The 26,447-nt window shown below is 40.3% G+C and overlaps 1 protein-coding gene across 2 annotated transcripts in view; it reads right to left on the bottom strand.

Annotated features, from left to right (window-relative positions):
• PCLO (piccolo presynaptic cytomatrix protein) overlaps positions 1-14,955 on the bottom strand; it is a 353,249-nt gene extending 338,294 nt beyond the window's left edge. For both annotated transcript variants that reach the window (XM_065648563.1, XM_065648554.1), the window contains exons 1-2: positions 14,714-14,955; positions 7,735-8,992 (exon numbers count right to left, since the gene is read on the bottom strand). In XM_065648563.1, the coding sequence (XP_065504635.1) occupies positions 7,735-8,992; positions 14,714-14,955 (1,500 nt within the window). The remainder of the gene's footprint in view (positions 1-7,734; positions 8,993-14,713) is intronic.
• Between the last annotated feature and the right edge of the window lie 11,492 nt (positions 14,956-26,447).

The following is a 26,447-nucleotide window of genomic DNA, read 5'->3' as shown; positions in this document are numbered from 1 at the left end:
CTGCAAACCCATCAAAAGGAATAGGAAAACTGTCAGAGAATGACTGCATTGATTGGTATGCTCAATTTCTATTCCTGCAGATGATGTAGGGGAGGAAGAGAATCCAGCTAGATTCTAAGCTTCCAGATGTACTGCGAGAAAGAAATTTTACTTGCAGATTGAACATATTTCATACCAAAATCACTGGCACACAATACAAATTATGCTCTCAGAAGCCATTTTAATAGTCCTTTTGCAGAACTGAGCCACATTCTAAGGCAATGGATCTCATTCTCACTTAGATCAGTCATTTGGTACTATAAAAAGGAACTTTAAGATATGCATAAAATATTAACATCCCTTTACATCGCCAGATAAGGTAAAGATTTATAGGGCCTTTACACTGCCAGAGATATGTAAATGGACTTTGCTGACATTGCTCAGCACTGCCCAAAAGCTTTATTGACAAAAAAAAGTTTCTAGTCTGAAAACACATCAGCTTATTTGGTTCCTGACAATTTCAGAGAGGTGTGAGGAAACCAGATTTGGCTCTTAACAAATATTTCTGCCAAGACGATGAAAAACATGAAAAATAAAGCACTTGAGCCCATGATTTTATGCAGCTTCAAGTGGAGTGGTAGAATACTGTAACAGACAAACTAGATTCAAAAATTCTCTTATGAACAAAAAAATAACAACCTCTCTCACAGAAAAAAATGAATTAGTATGTTGACATACAACTGAAAGGTCTTCTAAGCAAGCCTGGGCAATAATAAAGACAAAATTTTCCTTCTACACCATCCTTCCGTGAGTAAGATCTCAGCTACTTGAAGTAACTACACTGAAACAAACATTTAACTATTGTACACAGTATGCAACTGATCCTCATTTGAGGCAAATAGATTATCGCTACTAAGTAAATATTTACCTTCCTTTCGGATATCAGATGTAAAATGCAACTAGGGAGTTTATCAGGAAACATTGACTCAAGCTGCCCAGGAAAATGACGCTAGGTTCTGGTCAGCAGCATGTTCCCCAGGTATCCATTCCACAAACCACTGTGATGGCTGCAAACACTGCGGCTGGGTGCTAAACCAGTGTTTGAGCAAACTTTTTAAATAGCCATTTTAAAAGGCTATTTATAAATGCTGTTTTAAAACTACTACAAAACATTACTGCATGCATTGTGTTATGCAGTTATCACAGTCTTAAAAACCTACTCCACTACTCTCCTTAAATTACTAATACAAAGCTATATTTGCACATGAACGATGAGTGTTTGGGAAACTATTGTTTTATAGCTTATATAATTAGAAGCATAGAGCAAAAAAGTGAATATAAGCTTTCGACTTTTTTTTTTTTAAATGCCAGTATTTCAGAATATCTAAAAGTTATTTTTTACAGCCACATGTGTTTAAGCTGCGTCATTCATAGAACAAGGAAAAAGACTTAAACACAGCTCAGTGCCCTGCATCATGCATCACTGCAACAAATGCTGGTTGCTCTCATTAACTGCATCTGGATTTAATACACTAAATCATGTGAGTGATTAACAAAAAACAATGGCAAAGAGTGCAGCAAAGAAAAGGTTAACAAAGTTCATCTGTGCTGCACTGAGCGCATCCGAGTGGATATCGCTGGGATTTGGAACGGGATTAAGCTGTCTGGTGGGAGCCAGGCTGGACCCAGCAAACAGCAGCTCCCATCACGTGGCCCAACATCGTAGTAAATTCCAGTTGCTGAGCAACAGCAATGCTGGTGCAGATGGCTCCCTGCAGTTGACATCTTTAGCTATGCAGATTAATTTATTATTTACTTGTGTCAAAAACTGGACAAGACAGTCTTCTGGGGTAATGAGTAAACACTCCAACATATTGTAGAATATTTCCCAATTAAAATTTTGAGAAACTATTTGCCATGCACAGGTGTTTGGTTCTATGTTCTGTCCCTTTCTTAAAAGAAAAAAAAAAAATCCACAGAGCATCAATACTATTAATACATCTAATCCTAAATGTAAAGCAGAAATGTAGGCACACAGTCTTCCTCTGAGAGAGAAACAGTATGTGTGTGTTTAAGGGTATTCCACAGAGAGAAACAATATTCTGTACTTCCATAGCCCTTCTATTTCTGGATTGTTAATTTTCCCAAGTGCCTATGTGGCAGTTGTAGGTAGGGGCAGAACTGAAGGAGCTATATTATGGTCATCTGATCATGAAAATTGTGAATAACCTCCACTTCCATATAAATTGTAATGTTAGTAACACTGGAATACCGCAAGTATTCTTTGGATCAAAGCAAATATTTCACAGAAGATCATTTTTAAGAGACAGCTAAACAAGGCTTGTTCAAATCTGCTCTACGATCAGTTTGAACCCAGACTAAAGTCCATTCTCTTTTACAGAACACCTCTAGTTTTATTTTGGGGCAGTTAAGAGTTTATATCTAAATTAACACACTGAGAAAGTCAAAAAAAAAAAGTTTGTTGGGTTTTAACTCATTTCGTTACAATCTATGATTATAACAACTGATAGTCAGATTCAAGTCCTTAATTATTTTCTGTTTTGCATTACTTATAACACCTTGAAAATCCATCCAAGTCTAAGCTTACATAGGGTGCACAGTTTCAAATCTATTTCACCTGGTATTAAAAAGCTTCAAGTTTGTGGCATGTCACTATTCACAGCAATGGCACTTTATTTTTGTATATATGTCATTTCCAGTCCATGTTGTATTCTGGTTCTTATGCACTACTGCAACACGGCAGGGTCTAGACTGTAAACCAAAGGGAATATTTCAATTCAATCAACAGATTCCTTTAGTGTCACATAATCCACAATGATTTAATAGTCATTTCTATTAATGTTATTGTAAGTAAAACTTATCTGTCTTTGCCACAAGAATTACAGTCATCTTCCTTTTATGAATAGTATTTAAAATTATTATATATTCCCTTCTCTGTAGAACTACTAATAATGATAATAACTGAAGAAGATCAATGCATTTCTAACTGCTTAACTTCTCTTTAGTTACTGAAAATACTTCAAGTCCAAGGCTTTGCCACTGTTTAGGATACTTGGAGATGCAAGATGTCAATAAAAACAAATACAAATACTGAAAATCATTATAAGGATTTGAACCAAATCATCATGCTCTTAAATCACCAAAGGCTGTGATAGAAATGTACATCAAAATGGAAGCAGAAAGAAAGAGCAAATATTCAAGGCTCTAGTATCTAGAGCAACTGAAAATATGCTAGAGCATACAGAAAATTCCTAGCTCTACCAAAAGAAGAACAAAGAACAAAAGAAGAACAAAAGAAAAAATAGACCTTTCCTCAAAACAATTTCAACAACAAACAACAAGAAAATATTTTCAGATTGGATTAAAAAAAATTTCTGACAAAAAGAAAAATAAAGGCATGGACCCAATAAAACATTCTACTTCATCTGAAATTATACACTCTGCTTTGGGAGACTCAACCTCTTTTCCTCCATTAAGATTAAGTCAACTTGGATACAGACATGTCATTTCAGAAACAGTAAGAACCAATAAAATATTTTTTAGAACTCACTTTGCCTCCATCCAGAAGAGCTTTTGGCAAGTAAACAAATTCTACATCAATATGCACATCTTCACATTTCCCAAATGCACAACTTTCAGCAAGTATCTACATAAAAAATTATACCTGGCTCCAACATTGATTTTAAATGGTCTTTCAACAGCTTACTGAAACACAGATGAAATATGGACTGACGTAGATAAAATGCATGAAAAATAATCCCTCCTAGAAGACAGGCATTCACATACACACACAGACTCATCAAGGGTAGGCTCATGGAGCAGAGCTCATGTACAACCAGCTTTGCAACAGCTTTAACACTGACTTTACAGATGTCCATCATAAAGAATGCAATCATATATTTTAACAGTTCAAACCATTGTTCAGTTAATGTCATATGTATCTTCCAATAACTAGTTCACAGAGGATGAAAACTTGCTCCAGCTATCAAGCACATGCACGGATCATTTAATTTAACTACAGCAGTTCATGCTTTTTGCCCAGCTTTATCAAAAATGAAAGTGCTTAATAAAATGGAGAGTCCCTCACATGTCTTTGCTCATTTTCAGAAAGCCTACTCCTATTCACATGATCTAGAGGGCTGAATCTTTTTTTGGGAAGCGTTGGTTTCTGTTGCTGATGGCTCAGGGGAGTGGTTTCAGCAAAACATATATTTTTTTTTTTTTAAATGAGCAAAATAAATCACCATGTGATAAAATAAATACACACTTGCTACAAGGTTCTGAAGCATGTGAAAGGAAAATGGAAGAGAGTACCAGTCAAACCCGTTTATATAATTTTTTCTGTTACTTTATGCAACTGTTGCTAGGCAGTCATGTGCCATGGTGATGAGTGGAGTGTGAATACCTAGACAGATTAGAGAGACATATGTTACTGAACACGTTATGTACGGAGTGTTTTCTCTCTAGACTGCTGTACCAACTACCCCTTTTCCCCAAGGGGACAGCAATGTCAGGTAGTTCAGAGAAATAGTTCAAGGGGTCTGACCTTGTGGCAATGCAGGTATCACTTACTAGAGAGAACTATCTAAGTCAGAGCAGAGAGTTAAAACAGAGTGCATGTACTACTGCATTTCAAATAGAGGTTTAAGTGAAAATAATTCCTATTTTTTTAAAAATCAGCACTTTTTACAATGGTTTTACAATGCATGCAACCTACTTCCTGATCCAGTTTGCAAAGCTTGCTATATATTCTCCCCAGAATCAGCTAGAAACAAAGAAATTTAGAAATATCTATATTGCAAAATAATTCACTCTGTTACTTATGAAGACTGATCTATCCTGTAAAAGACTTGTAAGAAGCATATCTTAAGAAGATAGTTCAAGCAGCTGTACAGGGGAAAATGTTAAAGAACAGAAGTAATATAAATGTTTCTCTAAATAAATACTTTTCACTCTCCCCACATCCAATATGAAATTATTGCTTTCCAATTGGTAATGTGTTTTAACATAAGGAATAAAAACAGTGGCTACAAAGCGCATGGTAAAACACAATTAAAGAATCATGAAACTTGGCAAAACGAACAGCAAGAAAAGTCGAAGTACAACAACAAGAGGTGAAGACATAGCCAGTAGGTCCGTCGGTATGAGGCAAAGACTTTTGGTCAATAAAACTTTAGGAGAACATAAAAAAGAGAAGCCAAAAGAAAAAAAAACTTGCACCGTAATCAAGCATACTGACAGCTAAGACACAAACCATGGTCTTCATGCTAGACAGGAAGAAATGTGTTAACTATTGTAAAGGAGGAATCAGAAACTTCTGTTAATAATCTAAATATTGAAAGGAAAGGTAAACTAGAAAGTCTGAGAATAACTCAAGTTGGAGTGTTGCAACTGAAATAAGTCAATTTTTTGTATGTGCCAGAGTGGGTTCTATTACTTTGCTCCAACTGTTCAGAAATGAAGTCAGATGTGATTTTTGTTGCACTTCACTGCAGATTGGAGCAGGACACCCACAATGAAGTTTCAGCAAGACAGCTGGTGGTGCAAAGCTGAGCAAATGAGAAAAGTCTGAGTGGGAGTCAGGAGATTGGAACTAATAGCTGAATAATTTAGATGTCCAATACCTTCATCTACTGAAGTGATTTCATCATGAAATAAATGCCTATCCTGTGTTTATTTCAATATGCAATATGAAATTCAAATCTGCTTTTACATATGTATGCAATCAGTCTTAAATGCAGCTGTATTTATTGTCTTAAAGTCCTGAATTCCGCACTCATGGAGTACCCACTTTGAAAACCAGTAGTTATTCACGGAATTTCCAAATACTTTGAGATCTTCTTCCATAAATTCTCTCTCAAACTCCACTTCATTTGAACATAAAGTTGTTGCAATTTCCACGGAAAATCTGAAGTTTTTAAAGGAAGACAAACTTGGAGCTCCAAGAGACTCCAGGAACACACTACAGAAATAAACAACTTGGCATCCACAAATAAATTTAAGATTTTTTTTCTAAAATCACTCTGTTAGAATTTGAAGGTAAAGTTTTCTTAAGAAGTTCCTCTTTGACTTTAACATCAATGCTTTCACATTTCTTGTCCATTATACATAACTGTATCTCTTTTTACCCCCAAACTGTCCAGAATTACATGCTTTATGTCCTTTCCTCATATAGGCCCTCATAATATAATCTTTGAGCACCCAGTTAGTTGCAGATGCTCTGAAATTTCTCCACATGGCTGGTCAAGTCACTCCTTTTCCAGTCCAAGCATTAATGCCAACTATCTCAACCCTGAATTTCCCTAAACTTAAATGAGAGTACACTCCTAAACGATGCAACATGCTACCAATGGTTACTGCAATTAGTGTTTCAGGTTTAATTTTTTTTTTTAAATTTTAACAACAAATCAATAAACAATATACTTGCCGAATGCAAAAAGCCTGCTGTTTGTTACCAGGTACCCACCTAATAAGCATGCGCACTAGAAAGAAATCCAACTGCTAGCAATGATTTTAAATCATTGTGGTACTGAGCTAACAGGTTGCCCAGAGAGGCTGTGGAGTCTCCATCCTTGGAGATATTAGAAAATGGCTATAAGCAACCTGCTTTAGGTGATCCCGCTTTGAGCAGAAGGTTGGACTACATGATCTGCAGAGGACCCTTTCAGCTGCAGTGATTCTTTCATTCAATTTTAAACCTACAGACATTATTTGTCAGATTCAAAATGTAGAAGCAGTCTGCACTTCTTCCTATCAGCATTTCTGATCATCTAAACTAACACCAAAACAAGCCAAAAATAATCTTCCTAAATACCTCTTCTGGCTATTTATTACTAGTTAGTCTTCAGTGCCAGGTCTGCTATGCCTGAATGTCTATAAATTGATAGAAGTCTTGGTACTGAAAACAAACCCAAACTACACTGCAAATTTAAAATCAGCATATTAGGAAGTATGAGAACCTGTTAAAGCAATAAAAGGGGATCAGACATTCATAGGAAGCCTTATTCCCACATAGAACAAGTAAAGAATAAGGCTATGTATAAGCACAAATCAAGCTACTGCAAACATCAGGTTAAAATAAGTTCATTTAAAGTCTTAATATTACTCCCTATGCCATTTCTATGTTATGTAATTACAGCGAGAATGGTGATCAAGGTTAGAAATAGTCCACAGAGATCTCTTTCTTAGCATCACACAAGAATGAAATCACCCAAGTATCACCAAGTCAAAACTCATGACTCAGGCTTTCAGCTAATGAACATTCATACAGTTACAAAGCAAATCCACCTCACATCCTTTTTCAAAACACACACTGGGGCTACAAAGAGTCTTTTTTTTTTTTTTTTTTGCTTACTTAGTTCTTACAGTAACAAATTTAACTTATCTATAAACATATTAGCACATGGCTACTGTGGTTAGATTATAAACATAGCCAGTGAGTGCTTAAAATCAAGCAAAATGGCAAAAAAGTCACATTGGGATTCCCCTCCTTTTCTATGAAGAATTGAGAACACATTTCTAAACACCGTACAGAGAACCATTACCTTTTTTCCCCAGTTTCACCCCCTTGTATTCATAAGCAGTGTTCCTAAATAGCACGATTGTTTTTCACTGAACTTGTTAAGGCCTTAAGTGATCACAATGATACACTGCAACACATCTGATGTTTTGGCATAACAAAGGCAAACATGATTGTGTGCTCTGGAAGAAAAAAATTGTTTTAAAACTACTCACTTCTGTTATGTGAGGATTAGGATTGAATCCACACAGGCTGCAGACTACAGTGTGACACTGTGTACACGTGTTGTAATTGGCCTTTTCTGGAGCGTGCAGCAGAAGTTCGGTGGTTGTGCAAAGAGGACAGAAGGTTTTCTTTGGGGCGGACTCAGCAGGTTGCGTTGCACCTGCTTGCTTTTGCTGCGAGGATTTTTCAGGCCCTGGTTGCTGGCCTGGTGGTTTTGTAGGTCCTGGTTGTTGCGCCAGGGGCTTTGTGGCCCCTGCAGTCTGAGAAGATGGTTTTGCAGCCCCTGCCTGTGCTGGCACTTGTTTTACAACCCCTGTTTGCTGCAGAGGTGGCTTCCCAGGTACAGGCTGAGATGGTTGTTTTGCAGGTCCTGTTTGCTGAGCAGATGGCTTTTCAGGTCCAGGTTGTTGAGGAGGCTGTTTTGGAGTCCCTGCTTGCTGCGAAGATGGTTTTACAGGACCTCCTTGCCGTGCCGGCTGCTGAGATGGTTGTTTTGCAGGTCCTGGCTGCTGCAATGATGGTTTTGTCACAGGTGGTGCTTGGGATGACGTTCTAGCATTGTCTGGCTGCTGTGGTGATGGTTTTGCTGGGCCTGATGAAGGTTTTGCAGAAGTTTGTTGTTGGACAGGTCTCGTTGGCTCTGGCTGCTGGGGCTGAGATTTTTGTGGTCCTCGCGGCTGGGGTGGTTGTTTTGCTTGTTCTAGCTTAGTGTCTGCTGGGTGACCAGGGCCTGGTTTCTGAACTTGCTTTGGTTCCCCAGGCTGCTGCTGCTGCTGAGGCACAGGTTTGGAAGACTCAGTTTGCTGGGGGGTAGGCCTGACAGCTCCTTGTTGTTGAACAGTTGGCTTTGGAGACTGCTGTTGAGCTGGATGTTTTACAAGGCCCCTCTGCTCCTCAGGTTTCCCTTGCTCTTTCTGGGTAACTTTTTGTTTCCTACCACCTTCTTCGTGGGCTGAATCTGAATCTGATATCAAATCAAAAGGATTGAATTTGTTCACAACGGAAGTGACTGCACTCAATGGGTTGGCTTCTGAGAGAAAACTGGGCATCATACTTGGCTTCTGATCTTCTTTAAAATCAGTCCTGGATTTTGATTCCCTTAGACTAATAGAAGAAGGGCTCCGGCCAGGTGCCCATTGTTCTGTCTTCAGCACATCTACTGTTCTGCTTTTACTTAAACTTGGTGGTCCTGGATCTGGAGGTTTACCTGGTTGCCGGGGATGGTGGCTTGTATCAAGCTCAGGATGTCTGCAGACAGAAAATATAATAAAATTAAAATGATGCAGAGTACTAGAAAAATGAGATAAAAGAAGATGTATCTGTGACTCTGGAAGAGCTTGGTCAACACTGTGAAGCTACTCAGGTGCTGAAGTGTTTTCAAGACCAAGGCTTATATGGTAAGGTACATGTAAAAAGCATTTAAATAAAAATTATTGTTCTATAAGGGCTTATACAGGTATTCAGTCATAGACTGATTATTTAGAAAATAATATAATATGACAATAATGTTTAACCAGATTATTTTATCTTCAGATATCTGAAGAACTCAAAGCTATGACTTCCTGTTTACCTAAAGTAAATGCTTCTCTTTAAAGTATTTACTTTGCCGCTCATCCACTCACAAATCAGAAGAATTTTCAATTAAATAAAACAGATCCCAGCTCACAGAATTAGTGCTGAAGTTTGGGGTTTTTTTTTTCCCTTTTAAATAGAACTACCGCAGAGCTCCGTCTCAGCACCATCCAAACAACTCACATTGTCCCACAATAAAAAAGAAAATATCTCATTATGCAGAGAAGTTTCCCAGTTCTCTAACAGTAACATTTTATTGTGTTTTAATACAGGAGAAAATAAAAATAAGAATGTAGGAACCAAAATCAAGATCATGTCCTCATATGTGGCATAGTACTCTATTTGTTGCTATGTTCAGCTGCAGCTGGAGGAAATAATATTGTATTCAGTGCTATTCCTAAAGGATATAGTAAGATCTCCTATTCAGCGCTATCACCATGCTTTTGCTGGAAGATATGGTGTTCCCTTCAGTACCATAACAGAGTTGCACATATGAAATTTTCAGTTTTCACTTTGAGAAATCCAGTTAACTGTGATCTTGTTTTTCTAGATATGACATTTCTTCTTGAGCATTCATGAGCAAAACCAATGGTTACTCATTTCATTGCATTTCCTTAACTAAAAATAAACAAATGCATAATTCTGTTTAAGAGTTTTATCAGAAGTCTGCAGAATCATATATAGTAGACACATTGAAAAATATCTTTTACACTGTTAATGTTACCATGGGTTTACTATTATTTCTGATTACTATTTAGAGTTTTCATTACACACCTAGCAATGGCAATACCAAGAGACAGAGCTAAGTGGTAGCTCTTTCTGTGCTTGTAATTCTCACAACATGTGATTTTTCTCGCAATCTTCTATCTGATGTTCTTGTAAACTAAAAATTTCCACATAAAATGCTTGTTAAGGACAAGCTATTTCTGCGTCTTCCATAGCTCCATTTATCCTTCTCCATTCTTGTAAAATTATTGGCCACAATACTGGAAAGTTTACAACTTTAATGTGGAACACGCTGAAGTGAGTTGGTGTGTTTCTATTGGCGTCAGTGAGCATTGATTAATTCATTATTCATAAAGAGGATAATTCAGGAAAGCCTCATGATAATCTAGTTCCTTAAAATACTTGGCATTTTCACTTGCTAGAAGAACAATTTTATACTCTATTTAGTAACTTGGTAGGTCTACCTGCAGTTCTCTTTCTTGCTATTTAAATAAGCACTCTAGGTTTATCTGAAGAGGTAGTGCTTACTAAGTGAAATCATTTCAACTATTCTACTAGCAGCAGTCTGGTGCACTTCCAGTATTCATGTTTGCAGTGTTGAAAATGTTGGAAGGCTTCATTCAACAATGCTAAAAGTGACAAGGGAAAACAAGGATCAATGGTACTATTAAAACTCAGGTCAGGAAATGGGGAACCACATCCAAACCTTACAGTGTAAAGGTGGAAGAAAAAAAACACAACACTGTTTTCAAAAATTGAACTTGAACCTTAACAAGAAGTAGTACATGTGGATCCCTATTGGCTCCTCCAGCTTTCATTTTTATCAAAATAATGCACTCCATAAATTTCCACCTGATCAGATGTCAGGACTTGAAATGAGATTAAAATCCATGAATCTAGGAAATAAAAAACCCAGGTGATTCTGCAAGGCTGCTGGTGTATTCTGAAGACCAGACTTGTTGTGCCTTTATACATAACAATGTTTCTAAGCAACAGAGACAGAGCATGCTTAACTAGTGGAAGAAAAAGCCTTGAAAAGACAAGCTTCTTGAGAAATGTTACCTCTGTCAAAAGCCAGGACTTGCTCCATTTAGTTTTAGGTAGCTGGAAGTTGAAGCTGTCTTTTCTAGAACTCTTTTACAACAAGCTACAGACTGATATTGAACAATTTTACTTTACCTGGAGAATCAGAAAGCCTCAAAAAAAATCTCTTTATTTGACACGAATTTTCTTATTTATAAACCTCTTAAAAGTTTTAAAGTCTTCAATTCAGACTCAACAAGCAAACTCATTCAGTCTTCCCTCACCTAATTCTTTCCTTTGTTCTGCTATGTTTCTCCCCACTTTGGCCTTGATTTACAGAGCTCATCTTTATTCATTTACATGACTATTACAGCCAAATCAAAGCTTACTTTGGATTCAAGAGGTGATTTAACAAAAAGACTATTGGCCTAGTTCTTGAATGCCATAGCTATAAAAACCTATTTACAAAGGCATGTCTTCTTCCCATTCATCAGTATAAATAGTTTTAGAGAGAAGATCAATAGCTACACAACTCCAAGACAGTTAGATCTTTTCATAGTTGCAGAAAAGATATGTATAAACATACATATACCCCTGGTGGGTAAATTTCTTTAAGTCAATAGAGTGATGGCATTAACAAAAATACATATTTCTCCTGGAAAATACACCATAAAAATACTTTAGAAGTGTGATACTCAGGAAGACTTCTTAGCATTTCCTCTCAAAATGCAGCATTTTTTTTCTGTTAATGTCTATTGTGAACAACCTAATGAACTGAGAAAAAAAGAAAACACACAAAAAACAAAACCCACACAACAACACACAGCTGTATTAGATGGTTCATATATCCAGTTTGGTCATCTAATCCTTTCAGATGATGTGGAACAATTCCTCAGCAAGTGGACATTGAAACAGTTACAGAATTATTCAATGAAGCTAGAACAACTGGAACTTGCTTACAAATTGACTGTGTATGTTTCAGCTAAACTTCCTAACCATGGGTTTTCTGAAGACAGGTAATTGAAACACTATGGAGTGATTTCCATAGGTACTAAGCATCTCAAACTCTGACTGCAGCCTAGAGAATAAAACCTTGATTTAGGCAGTTCACTTTGGATGCTCTAGATCAAAATGCTTATATTAAAATGCATAACATATTAGCTGGATTTATTTAGCTATTGCATTTTTGAAGACTTAAAAGCTCAAAGCCTGTAGTCCTAGAAGCTACAGAATGTATTTTATGGTGGTAAAGGTGCAACTATGTTTCCTGGTACATACATTACTTACTATTAAAAAGTCCGTAGTTGCAAAGATTGTTACTTTAGAATATAATCAATCATGAGGAATCCGTACACTTTGAGACTTAGGTTACTTTGGGAGGGGAAAGAAAGCATTTAGAATAGGAAATAATTATTAGTCTCTCAGGTAAGAGTAGATAACAGTTAAGGTCATAACAGAAATCAGAGGAAAAAAAAAAAAAAAAAAAAAAAAAAATCGAGCTAATATCATTAAAAAAAACCTAACAGACAATGCAATAGGGACACTGTCATAAAGCAAGGCTACATGAACTGGAAGCCAGAATTCCTCTTTTGATCACTATTTCAGTCACTTAACATTTGGACTGGCATAACCACAGTTGTAGAGCACCAGTTAAGATGTATTTTCCATATCTGATTTCTTTGGCCACATAGACTGAAAAAGACTTTAAGCTAAGGAATCTAAGTAACAGCAGACTAGTTCTTTACTGAAGTTGAAGTCTGGAAAGGCTGGTCCTCAGTCCTTAGAAGAGAGTCTTACTTCAAGGGTTTGGATCAGGTTCTTAATAATTATTCCCATCATTCTTGGTAGATCTCAGTAGCAAAGAGAAGTGTGCAAGAGGACCAAGTAAAGCCAGAAAACAAGAGCAGAAACAAGTAGTAACCTCATTGCAGTGTGACAAGCAAGAAGATGCTATGATGGGAACTGCTACAACCCCACAAGAGAAGATAGTTGATAGGTTATTGCACCAAATGTTAAAATGTTAACTTTGACTACAAGTTAAAAGGCTGTAAGTCACAAATATAGAGTGCCTTTACTTCAAATGCAGAGTGAAAGTAAGGCAAGATAACAAGATCAAAGTAGTTTCTGACATCATAAATATGTTTGTAGGAAAGGAGCCATTTAAAAGTGCAGAAATATTCACATTGCAATGAGTTTAGTTTATTCTAAAATCTTCCAAGGACATTTATGCTACTTTCTACTGGAACATCAGCATGAAACAAACTTTTAAGTCTTTGTGTCTTTGCTCATAGACTGTTACAATTAAGGAGATTTTGAGCTTGGTTTCACAGAACTAACCAATATGATTTTTTCTTTCCATTAACATCTATGCAAGCTTGGTAGAGCCCCAAACTGAATGGAAAATTCTCTTACATACAGTGTTAATACATCTTTAATAATTATGCAAGACATAAAACAGGAAGATTTGATTTTCAGTTTTGAAAAAAAAATGGAGAGCATCATCTCAGGTATAATGCCAACGACTTTAGTAGTTTGCCCAAAGATTAATTTGGTCTCACTCTCCTTGCTTCTCTTCTTCTAGAATTCATTTATATAAACCTGATATTATATAAACCCAAGATGTATTTATCTAGGGTGAGGCCAATACACAAGAACCGTGTTGAACAGTCACTCGAGGAGGCTCCTTTCAGCATCCTCCTGCGAGACAAACAACACACCCAGCCCCGCGGCGGGAGAGCACCGGCGAGGCCGACCCTGGACCCGGGGCCGAGGAACCGGCGAGTTCAGCACCACGGACAGGGGCAGGGGCGGCGGGGAGCGCGGAGCGAACCGGCCCCGGGGCGGGGAACGGGGCTTGTTGCACGTCGGGCACTGAATTTACGAAGGGGCAGGGAAAGAAAGGGGAAGGAAATTACCCTAGCCGTGGCAGATGCACAAGGAGGTAAAGCCATCGCTATCCGGAATACTGAATCTCGTGGCAAACAATTTAATCTATTATTTAGCTTCTCTTTCCCCTTTCGACAAAAAAAAGAAAAAAAAAAAAAAGAAGAAAAATAAAAGGAGAAAAATAGACTGAAACAGATCTCCTCAATCCATGACTATTTAATGAAGCCAAATGATAGTTGTAGAGGTTAAGAATTGGCAGAGTAATGGCTAGCAAATACATTATGCCCCAAAGCTATAAAAGATTCAACAAGAATCCCTCCAGAAGAAGAAGCTTACGGAGCCCATCAGCGCTGGGCAGAGCTTCCCTGGCTACTATCTGAGCTGTGGGGCACTCCAGCCCCGTAAAGCACACAGAGAGAAAATCGAAACGTTGCCTGCAAATCTCCTCTCCCTAGACACTGAAACTACCCATGCTCCGAATCGGTGAGGATGGCAGGAAAGAGATAGGGCGCAGCCCTCTGGAACCGGGGACCCTCGTTTTTATTAGAAACCACAGGAGCGGGAACAGCTGGAGAGTGCAGGCTCCATCCCAGTGTCCGCACCCGTGCAGCCGCCCCCTTCCCTCCCTCAGCCAGCAAAATGCAACGCTGGCTCCCGATGCAGCGGGCCCGGATTGTATTGCGACTCGTCCCCCGCCCCACCGCGAGGAGATGGAGAAGGGGGGAAGGGAGGAGCGGGAGAAGGGAGATTTTCCGTGCGTGCCTTTGCATGGGAGGCTGCTCCGCGCCGGCGAGGTTCCCTCTGGGCAGCCCCTGCGCCCTTGACATGACAGCGGCGATCTGCCTCCTTTCCTCCTCGCTCAGCTGGCTCAGGTCCGCCTCCACCCCGGCCGGGACCAGGTGCTGCAAGGGGGCCGCGGGGCCGCCGCCATCCCCGGCTGCCGCCGCCCCTTCGGGGAAGGCGCCCAGCCCTTCGCCTCCTTCCAGGCTCGCCTCGTTGCCCATGGTCGCCGCCGCAGTTCCTCGCTTGCCTCCTCTCCCCTCGAGCTCAGACTGGGCGGGAGGACAGCTCGCCGGCGCGCAGCCCCGCTCCCCAGCGGGCGGAGCGCCGGGTGCTCAGGGCTCCGAGGCCGCCGCCACCACGGCCCCGCGCGGCGGCAGCGACAGGACCGGGGCCGGACTCGCTGGCTCCTGCTGCCGCCGCGGCTGCCGGGGAAATGCGGTGCCACCGGCCCCCGCCGCCCCGCGCAGCGCATGCTCCGGGCGAACAAGCAACTCCACCCGCACACACCACCCCCCGCGCCCCGCCCTTTAAAGGCACCGCGCAGCCCCCCCACCGCCTCGGTCAGGTGCCGCTCGCACCGCCCCACGCACCCGCTGCCGGCGCATCTTGAGAGAGCGGACGGGCCGTGGCCGTGGCGGGCTCTCGGCCAGCCCTCCTGTCGGATCCCCGCCACCCACTCACGGGAGTGCTGCCTCCCGTTCTCCTTCCAACTGCAAATAAACATGTGCTGATAAGCAGCCAAAGCTTGAGAGAGCCGATCCCACCCAAAGCACGAAGTAAGGGAGGCTGGAAGGCACGGCTGGAGGACATTCTTCCAAGTGACCCCTCAGAGCAGAGCCAATGGGGGCAGGTCGCTCAAGGCCATGTGCTGGTGAGTTTTGAACATCTCAATGGATGGAGATTTCACAGCCTCTCTGGGCCCCTACCCCAGTATTTGACTGCCCTCATGATGACTGGCTTCAGCATGTCAACATCTTTCCAAGCCTGGTGAGCCCCAAACTGGACACAGGTCTCCTAATGCAGTCTCACAACTGCTGAATGTGTTGGGAAGAATCATCATCTTTAACCTGCTGGCTTCACTTGAGGTGGCACAACCCGGTCTGCTGTTAGCATTCTTCATCATGAAGGCATACTGCTAAAATGTGTCCATCGTCTCATCCACTGGGACTTTTTCTGCAAAGCTGCTTTGGGGCCAGTCTGTCCTGGTGCATGGAGTTGTTCTTTCCCAGATACAGGACTCTGCACTTGCCTTTGTTCATCTTCATAAGGTTCCTGCCAGCCCACTCTCCTGCCTGCCATGGGCCCTGCAAGCAGCAGCCCTGCCTTTCAGGGTGTCTACCATTCTCTGAGCTGGCATCATTCACAAACTTGCTGAGAGTGTATTCCATGCCTTTGTCCACATCATTAAACAGAGACATTAAATCTTATTAGTCAGTAAGGTACAACCACTAATGTGCCACCAGATGGACTTCAAACAACTAACCACAACTGTTTCAGCCTGACAATTCAGTCTATTTTTCACACACTGTACAGGTCTCACTAATTTGGCTATAATGATATTATAGTTGATTGTGCTGAAAGCCTGGCAGAGCATGATTTTCCTGGGGTAAACACAGGCTGTCTGTTTCCAACAAACTTTCTGTCCATCATCTGCTTGGACATGGCTTCCAGGAGGATTTGCTCTGTAACATTCCTAGGAAGGAACTAGCCACATTAGCATGACTGCTTTGTGGTTGTCTTGTGGATCCCCTTTCTTGAAGACAGGTGCAGTGCTTGCCTTTTTCTGGCCATGAGGGAACTTTCCCAGTGACCTTTTGAAGATGACAGAGTGGCTTTGCAATAGCATTAGCCAGCTCCCTTTGGTCCACCCCATCCAGTTCCTTCTGCATATCCAACCGGTTTAAGTGCTCTCTAAGTCTGTCTTACTCTGCTACAGATAATGCTTCACTCCCACATACTCTGGTGCTTGGCTCAGGGACCTGGGACACTAGATGACAAATCTTGCCCATAAAAGCCACATTGAAGAGCCACTAAGTACCTCAGCCTTTCTATGTCTTTTGCCACTAGCTTTTCTGCCCCATTGATCAGAGGCCACTTATTTCCCAAATCCTTCCTAGAGATCTTACTAAATTATGGCTGTGTTTTGAATATTGCAATGTGTCTGTTGAACAACTAGTTCATCACAAATATCAGTTGTTTTAGCACCAGAGATGTGACACCATTTGGTGCTATTACTTGTCTCCTTCACTAGCATCAGTACTATTTTTCTCCAGACACAGCTGTATGCCGATCAGACCCCAAAATGACCTACATAAGGATGCTGTCTAAATATTTATAGTACTGTGGTATTGTAACAATCAGAGACCATTTTTTCCAGTCTTGGTTCACACTAAATGATGACACTACTAGCAGTTGGGGGCTTCCTACTTTTTTCTCAAGTTACATTAAGTTACACATCAAAAGAATAGCAGAGAACATGATAAAGCACAGAGGGAAAATTCTGTAAATGGAGTAGCATGACATGAAGTGTAAGTGGATGCTTATTCACACAGTTTTCTGGGTAAAGACACCCAAGGAGCCTATGGAAGAGGTGACACACAGCACAGTTACACCTGAACAAAGGTGAATTTAATTGGCACATGAAGTAAAGATACAAATCTCACTTAAGGGTTTTAGAGGGAAGCAAATACACAGCCCTATTCATTTAACACAAGTGAACATAATATACTTAGGTATTAATAGATTTGCAAAGGACTGCTGCCTGGAAGAAGGCAAATGCACTATGAAGGAGCGGCTGGCCACTTGGGAAGATTATAAGGCTGTTGTCAGAGGATGTAGAAAGGCAACTAGGAAAGCTAAGGCCTCCTTAGAATTAAACCTGGTGAGAGGGGTCAAGGACAACAGAAAGAGCTTCTTCAAATACATGGCAGATAAAACTTACACCAGAGGTAATGTAGGCCCACTGACGAATGAGGTGGGTGCCCTGGTGACAGAAGATACAGAGAAGGCAGAGTTACTGAAGGCAGAATTACTGAATGCCTTCTTTGTCTCTGTCTACTCTGCCGGAGGCTGTCCTGAGGAGCCCCGTACCCCCGAGGCCCCAGAGGAAGTCAGGACAATGGAGGAGTTTGCCTCAGTTGATGAGGGCTGGGTTAGGGACCAATTAAGCAACCAGGACATCCATAAACCCTTGGGACCAGAGGTGCTGAGGGAGCTGGCTGAAGTCATTGCTGGACCACTCTACATCATCTTTCCTAAGTCATGGGAAACAGGAGAGGTGCCTGAGGACTGGAGGAAAGCAAATGTCATTCCAGTCTTCAAAAAGCGCAAGAAGGAGGACCCAGGTAACTATAGACCGGTCAGCCTCCCCTCCATCCCTGGAAAGGTGATGGACCAACTTATCCTTTATGCCATCTCAAGGCATATCAAGGATAAGAAGGTCATTAGGGGCAGTCAATGTGGCTTCACCAAGAGGAAGTCATGCTTAACCAACCTCATAGCCTTTTATGAGGACATAACCAGGTGGCTAGATGATGGCAAAGCAGTGGATGCGGTCTATTTTGATTTCAGTAAAGCATTTGACACAGTCTCTCACAGCACCCTCGCTGCTAAATTGAGGAAGTGCGGACTGGATGATCGCGTAGTGAGGTGGACTGCGAACTGGCTGAAGGAAAGAAGACAGAGAGTTGTGGTCAATGGGGCGGAGTCTGGTTGGAGGCCTGTACCTAGTGGAGTGCTTCAAGGGTCAGTACTGGGACCAGTACTATTCAATATATTCATCAACGACCTGGATGAGGAAATAGAGTGCACTGTCAGCAAGTTTGCTGGTGACACCAAGCTGGGAGGAGTGGCTGACAAGCCAGAAGGCTGTGCTGCCATCCAGCAAGACCGGACAGGCTGGTGAGTTGGGCAGGGAAAAATTTAATGAAATATAACAAGGGCAAGTGTAGAGTCTTGCACCTGGGCAGGAACAACCCCAGGTTCCAGTGTAAGTTGAGGAACAACCTGTTAGAGAGCAGTGTAGGGGAAAGGGACCTGGGGGTCCTGGTGGACAGCAGGATGACCATGAGCCAGCACTGTGCCCTTGTGGCCAGGAAGGCCAATGGCATCCTGGGGTGTATTAGAAGGGGGGTGGTTAGTAGATCAAGAGAGGTTCTCCTCCCCCTCTACTCTGCCCTGGTGAGACTGCGTCTCGAATACTATGTCCAGTTCTGGGCCCCTCAGTTCAAGAAGGACAAGAAGGACAAGGAACTGCTTGAGAGAGCCCAGCGCAGGGCCACAAAGATGGTTAAGGGAGTGGAGCATCTCCCTTATGGGGAAAGGGAGCTGGGTCTCTTTAGTTTGGAGGAGACTGAGGGGTGACCTCATTAATGTTTATAAGTTATTTTTCATAGCAGAAGTAAAGAAAGTAAAATTAACTTCTGTAGCAGGGGCCTTACAGATGTGGTTAGTTTAAATGAGTGATTGGCCATAGTGGCTGGTCAGTCTCTGCTCATACAGGTAGTTCCACTTTTTGCTATCGCTGCATCTTCCTTATGAGGAAAGGCTGAGGGAGCTGGGTCTCTTTAGCTTGGAGAAGAGGAGACTGAGGGGTGACCTCATGAATGTTTATAAATATATAAAGGGTGAGTGTCGTGAGGATGGAGCCAGGCTCTTCTCGGCGACAAATAATGATAGGACAAGGGGCAATGGGTACAAACTAGAACACAGGAGGTTCCACTTAAATGTGAGAAGAAACTTCTTCTCAGTGAGGGTGACAGACACTGGAACAGGCTGCCCAGGGAGGTTGTGGAGTCTCCTTGCCTGGAGACATTCAAAACCCGCCTGGACACCTTTCTGTGTAACCTCATCTGGGTGTTCCTGCTCTGGCAAGGGGATTTGACTCGATGATCTTTTGAGGTCCCTTCCAATCCCTGACATTCTGTGATTCTGTGAAGACGAGGAAAGAGGAATTTAATCAGTGAAAGCATTTAGTTTTCTGATACATACTAATGTACGCGTTCATATGCACTTAAATATACACATATACTTAAATATTCTGTGGTGGGTGGTATTCCTGTCCTTTAACTGAGTATTCTGGAAGCTTATTAAGTTCCCAAATGCAATTTTTCTAAACAAACGCCCTATATTTCTTTATTCAAAGCCAAAATAAGTAACATAAGCAATAATCTTATAATAAGTAACAATAAGTAATAAGCCTTTGACTCAGACCTAGAAGTTATCCTATGCTTAAAACCGGATGGCTTATGTCAGATATAGATGCAGACAAAATAAGTGAGACCAAAACGTATTGCATTCACTCAATAAACCAATTAAAACTGGGGAAATAGCAGGTTTGCTAGTGCTTACTGATCAAAACTGTATACAGTGTTCCTATTTCACTGTTAACATGACCTGAGGTAGAAGATAGGAGGAAAGAGACATATGCCTATGGAAGTAAGCTGAGCTCAAATGGAGACGCAGGATGAGATATGACCTTCAGTGAGAAGTTCACTATTGGCTTCACTGGAGCCGAGGATGTCACCTTAAAATGATTATGGTTTCAAATATCTTACGTATTTTTGTGGAAACCTGCTCTTTTCACAGTTCCATGACATTTACCTTTTGTTCTAAAACAGAATGAAATCAATAGTTATCTGTCCCATAAGTCCCACTGTAGGCCTGTTTTCCCTACATCCCATCATTCCAACATCTTTCTCCTGATATACTTCACAGTCTGTCCAAAAGTGACACCAGCTCTCTCATTTTGCTCTTGCCGATGAAACACAAACTAATGAGGCGTAACATTCTGCTGCAGCAAGGAAAGTAGAGTAATCAAATGAATCAGCCTCTTTCTCAAAAGTCATAATGTCTGACTTGGAAGAAACAGCTTGGCAGTGTCAGGCTAAATACCCTTGTCAAAAAAAAAACCCAAACGTATTTTCTTAATCACTAGCACTGAAAAATAGTATTAAAACCCTTCAGAGATAAACCAATCTCTTAAAAGTGCATGCAAATTAGAAATCTGCACATGAATTTAGAGGCAGAAATATAGAAGCAGGTTGCCTTCTCTTAGATACTAGATAATATAAAAAGGAAAATCATGAACAGAGGCAAAGCCAACTACCCTTTGAGGGCTCACTCACAGTTTTTTAGAATTTTCATTATATCTGTTTGAATCCAAAATAGACCAGCACAATCCACAAACATTTATAGATTTCACAACACCAAGTCCATACACGGTATTATTATCCTTGAAAAACAAAGGCATAGTATATTTTAAGTGATATAATTTCATTCACACTAGGGACTGCACTGTATCAGTAATGCAGTACTTTAATTTGGGCCTGACCAGTTTGGTATGCAAACTAGATGCATCGGGTCTCCAAAGGAGCCCATCCAAGTCAGAGCTGAGTAGGCAGAAGCAGCACAAGGATGCTGCTTCATCTTTTGCCAGTGCTAAATCTGATCTAGGGCAAGTGAATCTCAGTTAAGTGTGTATCTTCAGCACTAAAATAAGTGCTCGAAGTTAATTTACTGATTAACAACACTGAAGACATCCAATCTTCTCATCAGTAGGCTGCTTAGTATAGATGCACTCTTTACATTTTAAAGGGGAGAAAAATGCTTTTAGTGCATAGAATTTGGAGAAGTAATACTAAAATCATCAGAAGAAAGGAATAAGAGGTCAGTAACACCTCGGCAAGAGCTGGCAAAATGGGAGATGAAGAAAAACTCTTATATCTTAATAATATGCCTAGCATTATGCCCAGATAAAAGTGAAGGAGGAAGAAGGTGAGTTAATCATTAATGATCAACAGAGGCTGTACCGATCAGTACTGCAAAGTAAAGTAACATTAAAGAGGAGCTAGAATATTTATTTATAACTATCTATAACACTTCATGCATTAATGATTTTGTATTCTAATTTTTACAAATACCTCACAAAATATTACAGTGCCCCATCACATTACCTATTCCATTTCTGAGACTGTGAAGGGTACTTTGAATTTGACAGACATGGCTAAGATACATCCAACAGTTTGGTCCATCTGCTATACGGAATAAGCAATGCTTCTTAATGATAGCTGTTTTCACGCAGTTAAAACAATGCATTTGATAAATACATTTAAATTTATAAAAATAAAGGAAAATACAGAATACCATGGTGCAGTCAGTTGCGCAACTGTGCTTGCTTCCATCTCCAATCACTATCTCAGAATGCAAGTGATCACACTGCACCAGAGATTAAATAGGAGGGACACACCGAAATCACATTGAATCAATACAGTGAATGGAATTTGTCCAATACAAAAACCTTATTGAGTTTTTAAAAGATGGAATAAAAGAGTATGAATCTGTTTTCTGGAAAACCATTGTGCAACACCTAGGAAGTAAGAATTTCAAATATGACATAAGTTATGCCTCTATAAGTGCCTAAGCCAAAAGCACACAATGCTTTAAACTACACATTTGTATGGGCACCTGTATGTGCCACTGGTGCACTAGTGTACTAGGCAGCTCACTGGTGCATGTTTTATGAAATACCTATTAAGGAGTGGAAACAAGTGCATACACACTCTGCACTAAATCGCTACATGCTCTAAAACAAGAACTTAAGAGAGCAAGGCTTCTTCTTTCACAAGTACTAATCCTGTATCAAAACTACTCATCTACATACTAACCAAGGTTTGGATAAGGGCTGCACAGCAAATGTTCTTCAAGATCGCAATGGATCTCCAGTCTCACCTGACTTACTAGTCGCCAAAACTATCAGTAAAGGACAATAACATGGTACCTTGCAAAACATTGTGTCTTGTTGTTCTATTCAAATATGTATTACTTTTCTCTCTCTACACAGAATTTTCTATTCTATCACTTTGTACAAGTAGGTTGAGAAACAATAGGAATAGTGAGTTACCCTGTTCCAAAGATCCTGCAAAAAACACCTACTTAAGGGGAAATAAAAAAAAAAAAAAAAGACTGAATATAGCATAAAAGCTCTCTGGGAAAAAAAATATTTTCAGTATTCCAGAGTTTCTGAATGTCTGCTTTTTTGGGATACCACGTGCTCTGATACAATAATGTTAATGTTATACTATCTATTTGTTATTAAATAAATCACTTTTGAACAGCCATTGGAGATATGTTAGCCTCATTATCATCAGTCCAATCAAAACAGGGTTAGTAGATGCACCTTATCCCAGTGAATAGCCAGCACATAGACACCTGTCTAAGTCATCCTAGCAATCTCACAACCAGATTTGCTTGCTTAAACAAAAACAAGAAGGTCTGCCAACTGCCTGCAGCACAGCAATGCTGATATGCTCACAATATGGACTCCCACAGTATAGATTAGTCACAATGTTAAAAATCTAATGTTTACTTGCAATCAGTGTTTGAAATACACAAATAGTGATTTGCATTTTAAACTGAAGAATGAGACAAAAAAAGCCTTTAATCTAAAAGCCTGTATCCTAAACCACCTGCAACAACAGCAGCATGTAGTTTTCTCCTGTCATTCTCCAGTTGCTTTCTCTAATTTGAGTTTATCCACCTGCAACATTTAAGTACCACTAATAGTAGTACAGAAACCATCACAAAGAGCTCAATTTTTATTTGCTTGTATGGTGAAACAGTCATAGCTGGGATTACTATAATTCAAGAGCAAAAGTAGTCAATTAGGAAGAACTTAGGGAAAGATTTGAACCATCACTAGCATCAAATTATGACAAATCACATTGCACTAAAGTAACCGTTCAGTTTATTGAATTGGGTTTGTATCCATAAGCGTAACAGTGAGATTCTCAGCCTCTGTCTCTTAGGATAGTTATTGGTAAGATAAGACTGTTGAAAGCTTTCATTCCCCTAGCAGTTATCTCCTTCATGCCCAGAATACAGTAGGTACTTAAACTGAAAACTACATAGTCTAAGCAGAGGAAAATCTCATTAGTGAAGCTCATATTTAGATTACATGTCCAGGTCCCACCTGTACCACAGAGCACAGGCTTTCATTTTAAACATGATATTTTTTTTTTCTTCTAAATTAGTTAACCCATGAGGAGGAGAGGAGAGTGGATGTTAAGATTCATTAGGACTATCACAGATAGTTCACTTGATTTACACAGATCTCTGTATAGAAAGCTTACTTAAAATGGGATTCTTGAGATAAAACCTACTTTACTCTAATATATAACTAAATATTGGCCAAGGCTGCCATTACCAAGGATAAGAGATAAAAGTTAAGCATCTGAGTCCTTCTTTACAAGCTGATACGTAGAATGATAAACAGGGACACAGAGCACATAGTTCCAGTGAGTACTGCCTGTTGCTTTCCATATATTGAGTGACACATTGTAGACCATATTAAATACACATTAACTAGGTTTTCTGGCATGATCTACCAACTGGCTTTGTGGTAAAATTAAGGAGAAAAAGAAAAAAAAAAACGTCAAGCTATGAAGTTCTTCTTAGAATGGGTTCTGGATACTGCTCATTTCATGCAAAATAAACAACAGCCTTTATCCCAGAAAGTGTACCTATTCAGGACTAAGAAAATTTATCCTTCTTTTTAGATATGTACTCAGAAGCTTTATATTCTTGACACTAGAAATAGCTCCTAGTTCACAAAGGAGCACATATAAAGGCACTATCTTTCTGTTTGGGTACATCTGTTGGCTGTGTCTGTACTAAGAGAGTAATTGAGTGCATGTGTTCTAATGACACACGCTTGGCCTCCCTACTGGGTAGACTTCAAACAGGGAACAACAGCAGCTTTAGCTCTAGTGGACTGGGAAAAAAAAACTCCCTTGTGCCCTGAAGTCCACTTCTCCCAACAGTTTTTGCTCTCTATAAATAATCATTCAGATATCAGAGTCCTTATCAGCATTTTTCCACCAAGCAATTAGATTCTAGGGCTGGATTTAACTAAATTAGGGTACCTACATGTAAGTGCCTTCAGATGGACTCTACGTGTGAGCTAAGTGTTCAGACTCCCATTGTAGTTGGAGGAGAGCCAGTACATAAAACATAAAGGGGGAGCCAGGTGAACAACAGATGGGATTCAGCTGCATAACATGTTATATGCCACTTAGACTTCAGCTGTCAAAGCGGAGAGATTAAGATATTTTATAAGATATACAATTTATTTTATAAATTCTCAGTTGTACCTGCCAGCCCTACTGTAAGGCATATTAAATGGCATTGCATGCCTCCTTGTGGGCACATGATTCAGGGGAGCAGTATATACCTCAGAAAGAACCAGCTTGGTGTAAGCTTCCATTAACTAAATGGGAAGCCAGCCAGCCAGCTTACTTACAATTTAGATGTCTCCATACTTTTAGCTGAATTTAAGTGCCTTCTTGAAAGGTAAAGTTTATAAGCCTTTCTTATAAGTGTTCTCTTCCGTTATAGTACAGGCCCCTGGCATCCAGTGCAAATAACACCTGCAGTTAAGATCAAGAACACATCCTAAGCTTCACAGGAAAGTCTTTCTAACAGCTTGAGGCATGGAGGAAAAGGACTATGTGAACTGTTTCAAATAGTACTTCTGAAAAATGAACAAGCCAGTCATGGGCCAGGTGGCAGAATCATATTTTTATGGTTTTTTTGGAACGTTTGCAGAATCACAGAATGACAGAGAGGCTGGGGTTGGAAGGGACCTCTGGACAATCTTGTCTAACTCCCCTGCTCAAGCAGGGCCACCTAGAGCCAGTTGCCCAGGACCATGTCCAGACAGCTTTTGAATATCTCCAAGGATGGAGACTCAACTGTGTTTCAGTAGTTCAGTGGAATACCATTAAAAACCTCGATGTTTCACATCATACAGCACCAAAGTCACAAGCAAGCCTATGATCTAACTCAGCTACAAGGTTTCCCAAAGCAGTAGCAACAACAAAAAAATACAGTCATTTCACAGATAAGACTGCAGAACAGCAGCAAACACACTGAATAAAAATATCCAGCTTATTTCTCTTACCAGCCTGACTGTTACATAAAGAGTATCTAGCAAAAAACATAACTAACTCATAAGGAGTTTTAAATTACTACTATAAATTAATCCAGTTTTAAATAAACCTCACTCATTTGGGTTTAAATACTTTTTATATTGCATTCATTGATTTTAGCCTCTCAGATCAGCTCTTACCACCTGAAACATAATTTCCACTTTAACAGAATTCACTCATATAGCACAGAGATGCTTAAGAATTGTAGCAGATTTAGTTAAGTTTCTTAACAGCTCCTAAAGTCTTTTGGACTAGTTCACACAAAGAAGTTCTGAGGATATGAAGACAGATGAATATACAATTTCGGCTGAAACAAGAAAATATTCCCTCCCACACAGATCTTCTCCCTCCTTTCATCTCATCCTCCTCCTCCTCTGCCCTGGAGTATCTACAAGTCATTGTTCCGTCTATGTATAACTCCCTTAACACCCGTAATACATTCACAAAAACACAAGTAAAAATAGCCAGCTATAACTCAGAAGCCACAGAAAGAACAGAATCAAAGAGTAGCGGAGCACTTCCCCTGGGATTCTTGTGGGAGAGGTGGGGTATGACCTTCTGAGTTCTCAACTTTGCTCCTTACCACAGCGTGTTTGACTGTCCTGTGATTGTAGAGAAGATAAAACATTTTATCATGAAAATAATGGATTTATGCAAAGATTTAGAGAAAATACACACCTACAGGGTCAATGCTAAATAAATTGATGTCCTCTCCTTTCGTTCACATT

This window comes from Caloenas nicobarica, chromosome 1 (assembly GCF_036013445.1).
Source record: "Caloenas nicobarica isolate bCalNic1 chromosome 1, bCalNic1.hap1, whole genome shotgun sequence".
Taxonomy (NCBI): domain Eukaryota; kingdom Metazoa; phylum Chordata; class Aves; order Columbiformes; family Columbidae; genus Caloenas; species Caloenas nicobarica.
The sequence above is the reverse complement of the archived record's forward strand: the minus strand, read 5'-3'. Positions and strand labels throughout refer to the sequence as shown.